Consider the following 17,969-nt stretch of genomic DNA (forward strand, 5'->3'; position numbering starts at 1 on the left):
CAACTTAATACTCATGAGGTTGTCTAACGTAAGCTGTGATGTCACCAATGCTGATGGTGTCATTCATTATGGAGTCATTCATTATGCAGGGCACGCTGAGGGGTCAGGTATTCAGTTTTTTTGCATTCGCATTATCTAATAATTCAGTGTTGTCTTTTTATTTTATTTTATTGTTCAGAGTACAGATTTATTTTGCAGAACACAAAGGTAAGAGTAATGATAAGTATTGCTTCAAAACAATGTAAAACTGCCAAGTATTTACAGAAAAACTTAGCTGCCATTGGACTGTTAGAAAATATGAAACAGGTTCTATTACATTTAGATATTATACTATTAGACTAGCAGCGTCTATCAAGATTATCTCCAGTAGAACTTCAACAGAGCTGTAAAGTTTGTGATGCCTTTATCCTAGCCAGCATTCTAGAGTAGCCTCAGTAACTGCAGACTACCCCCTAACTTGGACTTTATACTGAATTAGTAAGACAGAGGGCACTTTGGGTAGAAAAACTAGGGAGTGGTTTGGCTGTATGTGTACATGGAACCAGAGATACCATTCTCCAAACTGTGTTAGCCTTTATTAGAATCATGCCTTTGTGTGTTTTCTAAGGTTCCCAGTATACATGGACACAACAGTAAAGCACACAGAGATCATACATAGTAATCTGGCCAATAATTGCAACATGTACTGTTGCCTATTTCAATATACACTCTTTTGTTATTCCAGTGCTTTTTAAAACATACATATACAAACTCTTTAGTAAAACTAACATGTTCTGTATATAGATTTCCAAAATATTTCATTGGACAAAATGTAATTATAATCTATGATAAGTTTACATTTCTAAACATTCATAATTGTTCTTAACACTATTTGCAATAAAATAATTACATTTGCAGTTTATATCACCCATTATATATAGCATTAGCACCACATGCCCATACTAGCACATGCAGGAGCTTGGACAAGTTTACTAATGGTATATATGCATGGACACCGAGTTTAATTTTCAAGACATAAGTGGGGATCCAATTTGTAGCATGACAAAAGCCCTATGTAGGTGTTCAGCCATCTCATGCGAGAGCTAAAAGTGGGAAGGGGATGTGGGTACACATGCAAGCCCTGCCTCATGTCCCCATTCCTACCTACTCAGTCGAGGACCTTTCTGTGTTGAGGGGGAAGGTCTGAAGGGGCGGTCTCTTTGCATTCACTTGAACCCAAGTAGAAGCCTCTACACAGTAGAAACCCTGCTTTTTCAGGGTTTCTGGTTGCCAAGAGGCTTCTACTCACATTTAAGCAAACACAAGTAGCACCCCCTCACCCCCACCCCGCTTGCCTTCAGATCTCCCTGCTCAACACAGGAAAGTCAGGAGATGAGTAGGAAAGACATGGAGGGAGGGGCTTTCATGTGCACCCCTGTCCTCTACTCACTTTAGCCCTTACATGAGCAGGCTGAATGCCGGATACAGCTAAAATAGTTGCATCTTTATTTACTTATTTATTTCATTTCTATACCATTCAATAGCTGAAGCTCTCTGGGCAGTTCACAAAAATTGTCCCATCTGGGCTGAAGATCATAAGAAATGTGCATCTTGCACCTGAAGAACTGACGCAGCCATTGTACTGACCCTGCAGTGGGCTTCGAACTCTTAATTTAGAGGTGCCAAGTTAGTGATAAATCAGATCCAGGTTTACTTACAAGGAGATACTTTATTAAGTACAATCAGCACACAGGCATACCCAATGGTTGGATCAGACAGCTTCTCTGAACCCAGAGCTATGGGGTACAATGGGTTTTATACCATACATGTTAGCAGTGAGGCAGCATGACAACAGCAAGAATTAATTAGCATTCGTTCCCAGCATAGGCATAACAGTGCTTGGTCAGAAGGGAAACAGTCAGAGCTTTCTCACTACAGACACCTGTAGCTTTGCATAAGCATAGCCTCATTTTCCAGGCACATCCTAGGCCCTGATATGATACTAGCCTTCGTTAGCATGGAATGCGCCAAGGTCGCTACTATCGCATGCTATCGCTACTATCACATGCTCAGAGGCCCACTAGCAAGGGAATTGCACTAATAATGAACCTAAGCAAAGCATTATGGATCTCTAGGCCCCTCTAACACTACAGGTGACTTGGTTACACTCCTGGGGCCATTACAGCCATAGATGTTACAAAGTTTCAAAGTCCTTGATGACTTCTTCATTGTTGAAAAGTAGGCTGTAAATTTAAAACATTAAGGGAGCAATCCTATGTCCATTAGACAATGTCTAGAGGACCATAGGATATGCTCATTTCTGGGAACTGACCTCGAAGCGCGGTCTGAGGTTGGTTCCTGGAAAACCGACCAACCCACTCGTCCGTGCTGCCTTGGAGGCAGCGTGGAGAAGCCCTGTCCTTCGCACTCAGAAGAGAAGCGTGGAGGGATTGAAAAGGGGTGGGGCTGGGGGGCGTTCCAGGGCGGGGAGAATGAAGCTGCGCATACGACACATCCAATGTGTTATACGGCAGCTTCCTCTCCCAGTCCCCCCCCCCCGCCACTAGACATCTGAAAACGGCTGTCTAGCGGAAAATAGCAGGGCAGAAGAGGCGTGGAAGGAACGATCCCCCCTCCCCTCATGCTTCTCCTGCCTTGCTTTGGATAGGTGGTCATCTCCAAGGTCAGAGACGGCCACCTATCTAGTTAGGATTGTGCCCTAAGGGTGCAATCCTATGCAAGTTTAGACAGAAAAAAGTCCTACAACTTCCAGCATTCCCTAGCCAGCATGGCTGTCTGGGACATGCTGGGAGTAGACTTTTTCTCTCTAAACATGCATAGGATTGCCCCCTAAATAAACAAAGGAACATAGGAAGCTGCCTTATACTGAGTCAGGCCCTGGGTCCATCTAGCCCACTACTGTCAACACTGGCTGGCGGCAGCTCTCCAAGGTTTCAGGCAGGATTGTCCCCAGCCCTACCTGGAGATGCCCAGGAATGAACTGAAAACCTTCTGCATGAAAAGCATGTGCTCTACCACGATATCAACTTTTCATAGTAAATAGTAGCAGGTTTTAAAGCAGTTATGATTGTTCAGTGTTAATGGAGGGTTGCAGTACAACTTATATCTATAGAAAATGTTTTTATGATTGTTATTTTTCTTTTATATTCTTTCTCTCTCAAGTCTGGACTTTTGCAGCTATAAAAAAACAACACCCTGATGTTTCATTCAGGAACCTATACATGGGTCAGCAAAACTACGGTTTGTTCTTTTTAATTATCAAGTACCAACATGTGAATAGTTTTTATCTATTCCACCTCACAATTCTCCCTCTCCATTTCATGTCCATGTCATGATGTGATTCTGCAGGATTAACTTCACCTTGTCTTGTGAAATAAGATTTGTTTTAGACACAATCAAGAATATATCTCCCTGCTAACTAACATTGCCTGATTTTCTTGTGTAAAAATTAGTTGTCATGTTATTTCTGGATTTGTTAAGGAAAATAAGCAACCCTGAGAAAAACAAACAAGAAACATGAAGAAAAATAATTTTCATAGGACTGTTTCTGTTTAAAAATTAATAAAATTAATAAAAGAGGTACAGTGACTGAACAGCCAGATTCCTAAATCCAGAAAGAAAGTCGCCCTCATTGTCATAGGTGCTTTACCACAGAATTCTTAATAACTGTTTTACTTTTAGGAGTCTGAGGGCTCATTGCCACTTTCCTCTTCTATTACATGAGAGAGAGTTCCTTCTTTGTTATTGAGGGCATTATTATCTTCAAAGTTTACAGTTCCTTTCCAGTCAATGTTATTGAAGAAAGTCCCACGATGGTAAAAAGGCTCTCCATTACAACCTTCTCTTACATCTTCAAATGAAGGAGCAGTTTTCTCCCCAACAATTTGATTTACACTGCCGCCTCTTGAGCTTTGGAATGCAGATAAATTGCTACTGTGTCCTATTGTTATCTCATCAAGTGCTTCTTTGGTCGCTTTATTTTCATGATTGTTGATCTTCTGTGTATTTACATCCATACTTTCTTTGATGTATATTTTTTTAAAACCTTGGTTTCCTTTTAATGATAAAAGCAACCTAAAATTATTGCCATTAATGAAATCTAATGTATTGTCTGCATAAAGTCTGTCAAAAATATTATTTGCAATCTTCTTAATGCAGCTGTTCTTCAGCTGGGCATGATATTTGTCAAGTCCAATAACATTGTTGCCTTGCCATTTGAAATATGGGGTATTCATTAACAAATTCATTAACCCCACTTGGTTCTCAACATCAGAAGCTTTTCGGTAGGCACATCCTCTGATCTCCTCATTAGTTGGCTTTATGATGGCTGTCAGTATGGGACAATGTTGTCCACAAAGAGCATGAAGTTTATCCAGAGAATCTTGATCCTCATGGCTATTCCTGTTTGAATTAGCATTGCTAATTGGCTGGGTTTGAATTGGCTCATCATTTGGAGCCTGTTCTAGGGGATGCACCTTATTGTCAGGTAATCTAAATGCTACAGATGTGAAAGTGGGGGAATTGCTATTCACTTCCACTTGTGTGGATGTGGTGCATACCTTTCTCATTGCCTCAAAAAGCAAAGTGTTTTCATCCTGGTTGTTTTTGCTTTTTATACTTAAAGCATCAAGAAAAGGCTCTGAGTCACTATTATGAGGCATGTTGAAGTAGTTGCATCCATTGTCACAAGGCTTAGCCATTTCTTCAAGTTCAGAAGAGGATATTTCTTTGAGTGGTGGCCGCACATTCAGATTCCCAAAATGTGAGTATGGGATGTCATCACTATGATTGTCAAATGCTGTGTCAGCTGACGTTGTATCTGTATTGCCATATATCCCAACCTCCTCAGTAGGTGACCTTCTGATTAAATGGTTTTCCTTAAGAAGCCATTTTCCTTTATCAATCAACACTCCCTCATCTTCAGCAATGGGTGCCCTAGGATGACTGTGTTGGTTTGTGTATTGCATGGAACATTCATCATTATAATATGCTTCTTCCTCATTAAGGCTGAATTGTGGTGCTGGCAGGGTTGCATTTTCTTTTTCCCACATGTCTCTGCTTGTGTTTAGGTCTTCTGGGATTTCATGTGATATGAGTAAAGAAGACTTTTTATCATCAGACCGAGTATTATGTGCTTGACAGAACAAAGGGGCTTCTTCCATTACTGTGTAGAAGGATTCTTCATTGTCTCTCTGTAGCATTTGAGCCAAATAGGGAGGAGCAGGCTTAGGAGCAGGCTTAAAAGAAGCTTCTGCTTTACCATAAAGTCGCTCAATAGTTCTTTTCACATACCCTTTATTGTACTCTTTTTCATATATTGCTTCATCTGTACTTGCATTGGCCAAGTCACTAGAAGGCCTTAAGTTGTAATCACTTTCATCAGTCTCTGGTCGATAATCTGACAAGTCAGAAGTAGCTGGGCTTTTCAAGCAGTTTTTGAATTCCAAAGAATAATTTGAATGGGATCCACATTCCAGTTCCTTTACTATCAGTTTTACTCTAGATGTTGGCTCCTCTTCACAAGCATCAACTAGAATTTGTTTTGATTCATAACAAAATGATAATGGTGATGGTGATGATAATTGCTCTGAAGTTTCCTCACAAGTACCATCTTCCTCTCGGTCTTCCTGTACTGAATTTTCAGACATGTCACCATTTGTGGTATTGTCAGAAGCTGAACTAAGATATTCATTTGAATTTTCCTCTTTTTGCAAAGGCTCTGTACAATATTGCTCTTCTGTGCTTTTTAATTCCTGATCATCTAACTCGGAAGTTTCCAGATCAAAAGTGTGGTCTTTATCATGAGAGGTTATGCTGTGAATGGTTGAGTTAGGTTCTTCTGATAGCTCTGATTCTTCATTATTAAATAATGTGTCTGTAGTTTTTTCTTGTGAATCTTGCAATGTACTATCCTCATTTGAAATCAAGTCACAGTTATCTGACTGAGCTTTAGCACAGTCCAGATTTTGCAGTGAATCATGAACATCCAGATCATTCAGATTTGAATTCTCTGTCAGCATACTGTAGTTCTTCTGCTCCTCAACTGAGTTTTCTAACTCTTCAGACAACTCTTTTGCATCTACAGCTTCTTCAGAACTTAGTCTATCATTCAGCATTACATTCTTGTTTAGCTTTCCCTGCTCTTCAAAGTCTGGGATATTTTTAATTTCTACTAGAGAAATATTTTTTTGGCAATATGGAGCTTCCTGTTTTTCTGTTTGCATCCCAGATGATATTAAACAATTTGCTGTGCAGTCCTGCAGATTGCAAACAGCAGTCTTCAAATCTTCAGCTTCTTCTTTAACTACAACTTCTTTCAAATACTGCAGTAGTGTAAATATTTCAGAACAACCACAGGTAGTTTGCACCATATCATCTTTATTTATATTGAACAAACTTTCTTTCAGGTTTAGTAGAAGGAGCCATGCTAGAAGGAGATTGGAAGAAGATCCAAGAAGCGAGAGAGAAGAAATGTCTGTAAGACAGCATGGTTTTTTTATGCACCCAATATTGTTTTTTTCAGCATTGAGAATTGCTGATTTTAGCTCATGCAGCAACAGACCACTCACACAGTCTTTCTGCACATCACTTCCTAGAATGTTATTGATGGCCTTGGGATGAACTTGAGCAGCAATCTCAGAACTATATCTTTGATCATCAGCTTCTATCTGAACCTTCTTTTTGTCATTTTCATGTATAATATTGCACATGGATAGTTTTGTATTGTTCTGGATATCTGATTGTAATAAATACTTTGCTTCTTCAATTAAGCTTCCATCAGCATCTTTCAAACAGCCAATGTGTCTTTCATATAACTCCTTCACTGTTTCTTCAACAGCTCCTATTTCACTGAGATGATTTAATGTACTATTGGATTGTTTACCTTCACTAATATTATTCTTGCCTGTTAGGTACACATTCTTTCCAACTAGCTGACATTCTCTATCTGAAAAAGACTTGACAGACAGCTGACACTTTTTTCTATCATTTGAATTTATGGGAGCTAAATGCTTTTCATTTGGAAATATATTCTGCAACCAGCTTTGGACATAGTTTTCAAGAGAATGTTCTGTTACTTCTGTAATCTCATCTGTAAAGTCTGTATGCCTCAAAGAATCCAACATCTTAGTTTCATCCAACACCTTGCCTTTATTTCTTAGAGCACTTTCATTTTTTTTATTCTTTTTTGCTTTTTTATGTTTCACTGATGATTTGTGTGATTTATCTGAAGTCAGCTTTCCCTTTTCTGTTTCTACCTTAAGACCTGTTTCAGTCAATGGCCTCAAAGAAGCTAAGTGAGTTGGAGTTTGTTTTATTCCATTAGTGGTGTCAGGAGCACCTTCTTTAATCTGTTCAGTTTCATTTTTTGAGTGATCTTTAACTAATAGCAGCCCTTCTTCAGTTTTTGTAGATGGTGACAAATTATGTTTTTTATCTGATTTGGCTTTTAGCTTGAGCAAATTTCTATATCTATTTTTCTTTAGGTTAGATATTAATTCATTTTGCTGGGATTTCATTGAAAACTGTCTATATAAATCTTCTTTGGCACCTATGTTTTTATTAGAACCATCTGAGTTGCCAACAGGAAATGCACGCACTCTTTTATGAACTATGATTTGGGCTGAGGAATGCTGGGTACTATCTCTTGTAATGTGCATCTCACAAGTCTTTACTTCATTCTCAGTGGTTCCTTCAACTGATATATCATGCAAGTTCTGCTGAAAACTTATACCTTGTTCCATAGTATCTAAAGATGATTTTTTCTTCTTTTTCTTCTTTTTCTTCTTGCTACTGGATGATGCAGTTTGGCTTTCATCAGAGAGATGTGTAGCTGTAATATATTCAGCACTACCATTCTTGGCCATGATAGAAGAGAATCCTGTTACTGTAGGAGTCATTTCAGCAGAATTGCATACTGTTCTGTTGCTTTCAGGAGGTGATGAATGTATGGAAGCTTGAGAAGAATGTAATACCTTACACTGGTTGCATATCATCTCCTCACTTTTTGACTGGGACCATTCTGAATGATTGTTGAAAGAACTTTGTTCCCTTCCTATTGTACCACTTTGATTAGGCAATGGCTGTCCAGATGCATGGTACTTCTTTAGATAAGATTGTGAATGACTGGCACTAGAATCACAACCAGATGTTAAACTGTTATATAAGCCTCCCTCTACAACCAATTTTTCCAAAATGTTCTGTAATATGCTATCCTCAACAGGCAGGTCAATGGACCTTCTAATTGTGCCTTTGTTCAACATTTCTTCCTCTATTTGGTCATCCTGTGATTGCTTCAGCATATGGTTGCTGCACTCTTCACTAAGTTTGGGAGTAGTAACACTTGATGTTTTACTGCTAGCATGAGTAACCACACAATATTCAGATTTGGTATCACCATTGTCCATTTCTTCACTGTAAGAATATTGCCCTACCATCTTTTTTTGGACTGCTGTGTCCGATACCACAGTGACACTTTCAACCAAAGCTTTCTTTTGTCTAACTCTTCTAGGCCCAGGAGTAGGAGGTCTATAAAAACGGGGCTTGATGTTATCATTATTTGTCGGGCTCAGATCTGTGTTCATAGAGGGATTCTGCCAGATGTCATAATTGCTAGTTTCCATTCTACATGCAGAGTCTTGATTGGTCACTTCTGTGCTGATCTGTTGCAATGAGACATTGTCTTCCACATTGCTGAAATCCTCTGTGGGTATTTTACATGTCAAAACATTTAATTCCGATGACTGATCTTCTGCAATGACTGCAGAGGAGCCAGCACGGCTAACAGAGGTAGTCCATTTTATGGTCTCGTCTTCTTTTATATTGAATCGAACTCGCATCTCAACTGTCATACTGCCGTCTTGATTAAGATGAACAGTCTTTTCAATGTCATCTGTAGGGGGCACTACAGAGAAATCTTCACCACTATGTGAATGATTTTCTGCTAAGCCCATATCATTGTCAGGGACATAAGAAGACTCTGAGTTGTTATCATTACTATAGCCTTTATAAGAAGAAGCAGAGAACATCTGTGATCTGGAGCATGAGTCCATCTGTACACTGCCTTTCAAGCAATTTATTGAAAGCACCCCAAATGGCAAGATTAGATGAAAAGTGCAGAAGACAGTAATCACACATAACCATCCAAGGACAGAGGCAGCAGACAGGTAGCAAAGAGACAAGAGAAAAACACAAAAAGTGTTAGTATGAAAACATGCACTTAACATTGGAGCAATTAGATATATAAAAATTACTAATATGTATTCTGAATTAGAGATGTGAACACCTGAAAAAACCCCAGAAACATTTGGGGGAGGGGGGGAACAGGAAAAATGTTTTTTCTTTTATTTTTTCCAGTTTTTCTCTGGCCTTCATAGTCTGAATATAATATATGTTGAAATCTACAGCTTTGGCAAAAAGGTCTGTAATCTTCTGTAATATTTTCTAATTCTTACTCTCTCTCCTTTTTAGCAGAGCTACACATACGAGGTGATAGTAGCTGATGTGCCTGGACAATGCTTCCATTTTCTCATACTTCTCATATCTTTCAGGTTAAATACATTTATTAAAGCTCTAGCTTGTACTATTAGCTCAGGGCTAGTTACAATTAAAAGTACAACTATAATCAGATTAAATAGATGTGCAATGCAATCCTAAACATTTACGTGGACGCAAACTCCACTGTGTCCAACTGCGCTTACTCCTTAGAAAGTATTTTAGGACTGAAAATCCTAATATTTTTCTAAAGTCCAAATTGCTTATTAATTGCTAATCAGCCATAGCCACCAAAAGAAAAAAGAAAAAGAAAGAAACTTAAAAGAAGTTCTGCAACATTTTCAAACATTCTTCAGGCTTTGGCAAGGAGGGAATTCGTCAGTTGTGGTATAGTCATTAAGAATATTCCTCTTGGTACCTTTGCTTTCATAACCACATGCATCATGGATGGTCATTTTAAAAATCAACTAATAATGGATTTTAGAGACTGTAATGGTAGATAAGAAGAAGATAGGTTTTTTATACTCATATTGTGTTGTGTTTAAAAGACAACAGATGTGCTCCCAGTGACCCATTGCTACCAAGAAGAGAACCAGTGCATTCAAAATTGACTGAACCTTCCAAACAATCACTGAAGCCAGTCCTATACAGTCTAGACTCACAGTTACAAAAATGGACTCAAGTTCATATAAGCTTATTCCATAATACATGTGTTAGTGACCAGGGTTCTACCAGTTGTTTTAGTTATAAAAAGCATGAGTGTTGAGTCATTAATAACACTGTAATATGTTTCATATCTTTTGACTATTTATTTCATTTATTTAACATATCTATACTTTCATTCAAAATAATCTGTAAATAAGACAACGATCCAATCACGGAACCAGCAGCAATCAAACAACAGAAGTAAATAAGAACTAGTTGGGCTGGTTCACGTGTAATGACAACCCGGAGTACAGGTTGAGCTTGGGTTGAGTATAGGTTGTTGTTGAATCATGGGTTGTCTTTACATGCAAATCCTGCACTATGCTTTAACTATGAGTTATTAACCGCAAACAACCCAGGAAAAGAACCCATGATATGTTGTTGGGTTATGAACTCTGGATTGTTCATGGTTAACAACCCACAGTTAACCCATAGTGCAGGGTTTGCATATAACAACAACCCATGATTCAAAAACAATCCACGATCCATACTCTGGGTTGTCGTTACATGTGAACCAGATCATTGTGTGCTATGCTAAATGCCCTCCAAAATAGTAGGGCCAACTTGTTTTTCCAGTTGCATCCTGTTTTTCCATTTGCATTTTCCATTTGCATTCCATTGGTGAGGAAGCCAAGTGAATCTCAGGGTGAGGGCAGATTACACAATCTAGATACACCGCTGAGAAGGACCTGTTTTGTGTAGCCATTTACCACACCTCAGACAGTGGGGGAATAGATAACTCTGATGTGAGTGAGTAAATTGCTGCTGAGACAAGACTTAATTTCCCCTGTCCCTCCAGAATGTTTCTCACTAGAATGTACCAAACATACATTAACAAGCATAGTTTGAGGTAAGGCTGCACCCAGGATGTTCAGGATTAGAATTTTACTTTATTTTATTTATTTATTTATTTATTTATTTATTTTTCTTACCCTACCTCCAAGGAGCTTGATATGTGGCATAGAGAGTTTCCCCTCACCATTTTATCCTCACAATGATCCTGTGAAGTTACTTAGGATGAGAGAGAGAGAGAGAGAGAGAGAGAGAGAGAGAGACTGGCCCAAGGTCATCCTGTGAGCTTCACAATTGAGTGGGAATTTGAATCTCAGTCTCCACAATCCTAGTCTGATACTAATCACTTTACCACACTGGCTATTATTGGGATGTGAATTGCAGGACGGAAAACTACTACAGGCTGAAAGAGGAGACTTTATTTAGATTGATGGATTTCCCCCCTTGATTATTTATTATTATTATTATTAATATTAATAATAATATTAATAATAATAATATAGTTTTTGTTGGTTTTCCTCTTTGTGTACCTTAAAAATCAGAAACTAAAGAAATAAAGACATGTATTGAATGCAAGTTATGTCAAGATCAAGGTATTTATTTACTCAGATAAGAGCTGGGATAAAGCTAACAGTGTAATCCCATGCATATTTACTCAAGAAATGTCCCACTGAGTTCAGTGGGGCTTACTGTCTAATAAGTGCATTTAGGATTGTAGCTTAAAGATGATACATTTGCACAGATATAATTTACACACAAGGAACCACACATTTCTTGTGAAGATGCATGTCATGAATTGTGAGCTACTTTTCATCACAATACAAAGGATGGTATGAATGAAGCAGCAACAGTCAATGCACTTGCAGTTGTATTGCTTCTGAGGTATACTATAAAAAAAATTCTCCAGACTGAGGAAAAGTATTTATACCAGCTGAGTTCTAAGATGAACTTCAGTTGTTGATACGTGACAGCCTCGAGATGGTTTGGACTGCAACTGGCCAATAGTGACAAGGGTGTCAGCTTCTCACACTAGAGAACTATACTGAAGGTTGTTGGGTTTTTTTTGTTAAGCCATGATGTGGCCACATGTAGAACACTGAACATGCTCCTGGTCATTCTACCTCGAAAAAGGATGGTTCCATCTCAGAGGAGCCCCAATTGACTAGAGAGGGGTGTAGCAGAACAGCCTTCCCCAGCCTGGTGCCCTCCAGATGTGTTTCACTGCAACTCCCAATGGCTGGGCTGACTGGGGATGATGTGAGTTGTACTATGACACATTAGGTTCAGGAAGTCTGGTCAAAGGTAATGAAAACCTTCATCAATACAGGAATATTCAGCACCAATACAGGGACTGCTGGGGCTAAATATTCTCCCTCTCCCACCTTCTACCTCTTTGATGCTTCAGCTTCCCTCTGTTTGTTCATTATTCTTTTTGTCTTTTGTGAGGATCTGGCTTGGGAACCTGTAATTGATTTTAACTGGCATTTTTTGAATGCATTGGTGGTCTCTGGTCAGATCATTCTGTTTTGCCCTTTTTCTTTACAGCATGGGCCAGTTTGCTTGATGAAAATAAGCCAAGGCAGCTTATTAAATTAAGTTTTATTTAAGCCATGGTGGCTTATTTAAATCGCAGTGCATGCCGAGCATTTGTGGCACGTGATTTCCATAAGCCCCACCCAGGCACAGCTTATGTCATATGAGCCCAGGCTGCACGGCTTGGGGGAGGGGAAAATAACCCTCAAATAACTAAATAACAGGCCATGGATTATTGGAGAGTTGTTTTCCCATCCAAGCCATACTGCCTGCATTCGGATGATAGGACAAGCCACACTTGGGCAGTGATTATGGAAATTATGCTCTGCATGTGCTGAAGTTTAAATAAGCCACGGTGGCTTATTTTGATCATGCAAATCAGGTCAATAACAAAAGTGAGGGAGGGAAATTACTTAGGAAAACCGAGAATTATTTTAAAAAAGAGACTTACTTTTTCTGCCCTCTGACTTGGCATTTGTTCTGGGGTATACACGATTGGAGACCCCAGGCAGTTTACTAGGTAGGGAATACCTATGAGGATCGTAATTCCCTGCTTTAAAGGGTTCTCTCCCTGCTGCCACAACAGCTCCAGAACATAGTATCAGAGCTTGAAGGTTGGGGACCTAGAAGAGTAGAAACAGACAAGGTTCTTCACTATGAAAAACACACACATCAGAATGCTGTGGGCCAGTATTTGTAATAAAAGCAGTGATGATTCTATGACCACTTGACACCATTGGTAAATATAAGTGGGACGTGAAACAACATGTTGCAGTGTGAGGTGTTTCTGTTTAGTGTTCCAGCCAGTTCCTTCAAGGTACTCCATTTCCTTCCCAGCACCACCACTATACATTCAGCATTCTGTGTCCACTGAGCATGCTCAGTCTGCATTGGACTCATTTTTGGCAGGGGTAGACCCCTTACATTCGCAACTTCCAGCATGACTGGTTGGGGCATGCTGGGAGTTGCAGGACCTTTTTCTGCCTAAGCATACATAGGATCCCCTTCATGGATCACTGCCTTGTTGTGGCGAAGGGGCTTGCGTAACTCAATGAAGCCATAAGCTATGCCATGCAGGGCCACCCAAGGCGGACAGGTCATGGCAGAGAGTTCTGACAAAATGTGGTCCACCAGAGAAGGAAATGGCAACCCACTCCAGTATGCTTGCCAAGAAAACCCCATGGAATGTATCACAAGGCTAAAAGAGATGACGCCGGAAGATGAGCCCCTTAGGTTGGAAGGTGTCCAATATACTACTGGGGAAGAGCAGAGGGAATTTCCAAGTAGCGCCAGAAAGAGTGAAGCGGCTGGGCCAAAGCCGAAAGGACACTCAGCTGTGGATGTGTCTGGTGATGAAAAGAACATCCGATGCTGTAAAGAACAATATTGTTTAGGAACCTGGAATGTCAGATCAATGAATCAAGGTAAGCTGGAGGTGGTCAAACAGGAGATGGCAAGATTGAACATCGACATCTTGGGAATCAGCGAACTAAAATGGACAAGCATGGGCAAATTTAATTCAGGTGACCATTATATCTACTACTGTGGGCAAGAATCCCTTAGAAGAAATGGAGTAGCACTCATAGTCAACAAAAGGGTGGGAAAAGCAGTACTGGGGTACAATCTCAAAAACGATCAAATGATGTCAGTACGAATCCAAGGCAAACCATTCAACATCACAGTAATTCAAGTCTATGCCCCAACCACTGATGCCGAAGAAGCTGAGGCTGATCGGTTCTATGAAGACCTACAACACCTTCTAGAATGAACACCAAAAAAAGATGTCCTCTTCATCATAGGGGATTGGAATGCTGAAGGAGGAAGTCAAGAAATCACCGGGATAACAGGCAAGCATGGCCTTGGTGTACAAAATGAAGCAGGACAAAGGCTAATAGAGTTTTGCCAAGAGAGCACGCTGATCATAGCAAACACTCTTTTCCAACAGCACAAGAAGCAACTCTACACATGGACATCACCAGATGGTCAATATCAAAATCAGATTGATTATGTCCTTTGCAGCCAAAGATGGAGAAGCTCTATACAGTCAGTCAAAACAAGACCTGGAGCTGACTGTGGCTCAGAACATGAGTTGCTTCTTGCAAAATTTTGGCTTAAATTGAAGAACGTAGGGAAAACCACTAAACCATTCAGGTATGACCTCAATCATATCCCTTATGAATATACAGTGGAGGTGAGGAATAGATTTCAGGGATTAGACCTGATAGAGTGCCTGAGGAACTATGGACGGAGGTCCGTAACATTGTTCAGGAGGCAGCAATACAATCCATCCCAAAGAAAAAGATGTGCAAGAAAGCCAAGTGGCTGTCTGATGAGGCTTTACAAGTAGCTGAGGAAAGAAGGGAAGCGAAAAGCAAGGGAGAAAGGGGAAGATATATCCAACTGAATGCAGAGTTCCAGAGAATAGCAAGGAGAGACAAGAAGGCCTTCTTAAATTAACAATGCAAAGAAATCATGGAAAACAATAGAATGGGAAAGACGAGAGATCTCTTCAAGAAAATTGGAGATCTCAAGGGAATGTTTGGGGCAAAGACGGGCATGATAAAGGACAAAGAAGGCAGAGACCTAACAGAAGCAGATGAGATTAAGAAGAGGTGGAAAGAATACACAGAAGAACTATACAGGAAAGATCCTACTGTCCCTGATAGCCATGATAGTGCGGTCACTGAACTTGAGCCAGACATCCTAGAGAGTGAAGTCAAGTGGGCCTTAGGAAGCATGACTAACAACAAGCTAGCGGAGATGATAGTATTCCAGGTGAGCTATTTAAGATCCTAAAAGATGATGCTGTTAAAGTGCTGCACTCAATATACCAGCAAATTTGGAACACTCAACAATGGCCACAAGACTGGAAAAGGTCAGTTTACATTCCAATTCCAAAGAAAGGCAATGCCAAAGAGTGTTCAAACTACCATAGAATTGCGCTCATTTCATATACCAGCAAGGTTATGCTACAGGTGGACGAAAGTCCCTTACCTGTCGTCGAAGGACGTTCACGGTGGGGGGGAGGCGCTTCGCTGCTCCCCCCGCGAAGTTCAGGCCGGGGGGGGGGAGGCTTCCCGCCTCGCCCCGGCCGAAATTCAGGCCGGGGAGGAGGCTTCCCGCCTCGCCCGGCCGCGAACGCGAAAGTTTTTTTTTTTTAAACGCCCCCTGATAGGCTACGTGACGATTCACGTAGCCTATCACGGCTAGATTTGCAAAGTCAGCCATGATAGGCTACGTCAATCGTCACGTAGCCTATCACGGGTGACTTAAAAAAAAAAAAAAGCGCGTACGCTAATGGCAGCCCCCATATGGAGCCGCCATTCGCATTCCTTATTTAGTCGCTGTAGTCTACGTAAATGTTTACGTAGACTACGGCGAAAATAAGGGCAACGCAAATAGCGTTGCCCTTATTTTCGCCGTAGTCTACGTAAACATTTACGTAGACTACAGCGACCAAATAAGGAACGGGAATGGCGGCTCCCTATGGGGGCCGCCATTATCCGTACACGCTTTTTTTTTTTTTAAAGTCACCCATGATAGGCTACGTGACGATTGCCGTAGCCTATCACGGCTGACTTTGCAAATCTAGCCGTGATAGGCTACGTGAATCGTCACGTAGCCTATCAGGGGGCGTTTTTTTTTTCTTTGATTGCAATGGTGGCGGCGGCAGCCGGTCGAAAGACCGGCTGCCGCTCCCGCCCCGCTCGAACACCCGCCGAACCGCCGGCCGGACCCGCCACCGGGAGGGACATTCGGTGAAGGTAAGTCCCGTCCCGGGGGGGGCGGGGGGCGGGGGGGATTCGGAGGATTTCTCCCCGAAACTTGTTCGGGGGGGCGAACACGTTGGTGCTCGGCCCCCCAAAGTTTTGGGGAGAAATTCTCCGCCATCCCTAGGTTATGCTCAAAATCCTACAAGCTAGGCTTCAGCAGTATGTGAACCGAGAACTACCGGAAGTACAAGCTGGGTTTCAGAGAGGCAGAGGAACTAGAGATCAAATCGCCAACATTCGCTGGATCATGGAGAAAGCAAGAGAATTCCAGAAAAATGTCTATTTCTGCTTCATTAACTACGCTAAAGCCTTTGGTTGTGTGGATCACAACAAACTGTGGCAAATTCTTAAAGTGATGGGAGTACCAGACCACCTTACCTGTCTCCTGAGAAACCTGTACGAGGGTCAAGAAGCAACAGTCAGAACCAGACATGGAACAACCGATGGGTTCCAAATTGGGAAAGGAGTACGACAAGGCTGCATATTGTCGTCCTGCTTATTTAATTTATATGCAGAGTACATCATGAGAAATGCCGGGTTGGATGAATCACAGGTCGGAATTAAGATTGCCAGAAGAATTATCAACAACCTCAGATACGCAGACGATACCACCCTCATGGCAGAAAGCGAAGAGGATCTCAAGAGCCTCTTGTGGAGGGTGAAAGAGGAGAGTGCAAAAGCTGGTTTGAAACTCAACATTAAAAAAACGAAGATCATGGCATCTGGCCCCATCACTTCCTGGCATATAGAAGGGGAAGAAATGGAAGCAGTGACAGATTTTACTTTCTTGGGCTCCAAGATCACTGCAGACGGTGACTGTAGCCATGAAATTAAAAGACGCTTGCTCCTTGGGAGGAAAGCTATGGCAAACCTAGACAGCATAGTAAGAAGCAGAGACATCACCTTGCCAACAAAGGTTCATATAATCAAAGCTATGGTTTTCTGAGTAGTAATGTATGGCTGTGAGAGCTGGACTATAAGGAAGGCTGAGCGCCGAAGAATTGATGCTTTCGAACTGTGGTCCTGGAGAAGACTCTTACCAGTCCCCTGGACTGCAAGGAGGTCAAATCAGTCCTTCCTAAAGGAAATCAACCCTGAGTGCTCATTGGAAGGACAGATACTGAAGCTGAAGCTCAACTAATTTGGCCACCTAATGCGAAGAGAAAAGTCACTGGAAAAGACCCTGATGCTGGGAAAGATTGAAGGCAAAAGGAGAAGGGGACGGCAGAGGATGAGATGGCTAGATAGCATCACCGATGCAATGAATATGGACTTGAGCACACTCCGGGAGAGAGCGCAGGACAGGAAAGCCTGGCGTGCTATGGTCCATGGGGTCACGAAGAGTCGGACACAACTGAACGACTGAACAACAACAACAACAACATACATAGGATGGTGCCTGAAGTGTTTTTTTTTTCTTAAGGTTTTTTCTGTTCCTGCAAACTGTGGGTTCCTCCGAGCATGCTGATACCTCCCTCTTGTTTTTCAGAAACTTCATAGACACCACACATGGAGGGAACCTGCAACAAAATTTTGCAGTGTGGAATGTTCCTGTTTAGTGTGCCAGCCAGCACATTTCCCAGGATGCTCCATTCTCCTCTCCCTCCCCCCAGCAGATACATTGCATTCTATCATATGGCAACTGAGCATACTCAATCCTCATTGGGCTGTTTG

General features: G+C 41.2%; 2 protein-coding genes across 2 annotated transcripts in view; both read right to left on the minus strand.

The window, feature by feature from the left end:
- The window catches only part of RP1 (RP1 axonemal microtubule associated), a 291,823-nt gene that overhangs the window by 269,904 nt on the left and 3,950 nt on the right, over positions 1–17,969 (minus strand). Inside the window, exon 2 of the mRNA XM_084848072.1 lies at positions 12,974–13,145. Within this exon, the coding sequence (XP_084704198.1) occupies positions 12,974–13,145 (172 nt within the window). The remainder of the gene's footprint in view (positions 1–12,973; positions 13,146–17,969) is intronic.
- Positions 3,678–9,050, minus strand: LOC146346966 (oxygen-regulated protein 1-like). Its single transcript, XM_084848210.1, has one exon. The coding sequence runs from the start codon at positions 9,048–9,050 to the stop codon at positions 3,678–3,680; it is 5,373 nt and encodes a 1,790-aa protein (XP_084704336.1).

The sequence above is a fragment of the Heloderma suspectum genome, chromosome 4 (genome assembly GCF_057233095.1).
Source record: "Heloderma suspectum isolate Gila_16-S chromosome 4, 16-S_ref, whole genome shotgun sequence".
NCBI classification, from domain to species: domain Eukaryota; kingdom Metazoa; phylum Chordata; class Lepidosauria; order Squamata; family Helodermatidae; genus Heloderma; species Heloderma suspectum.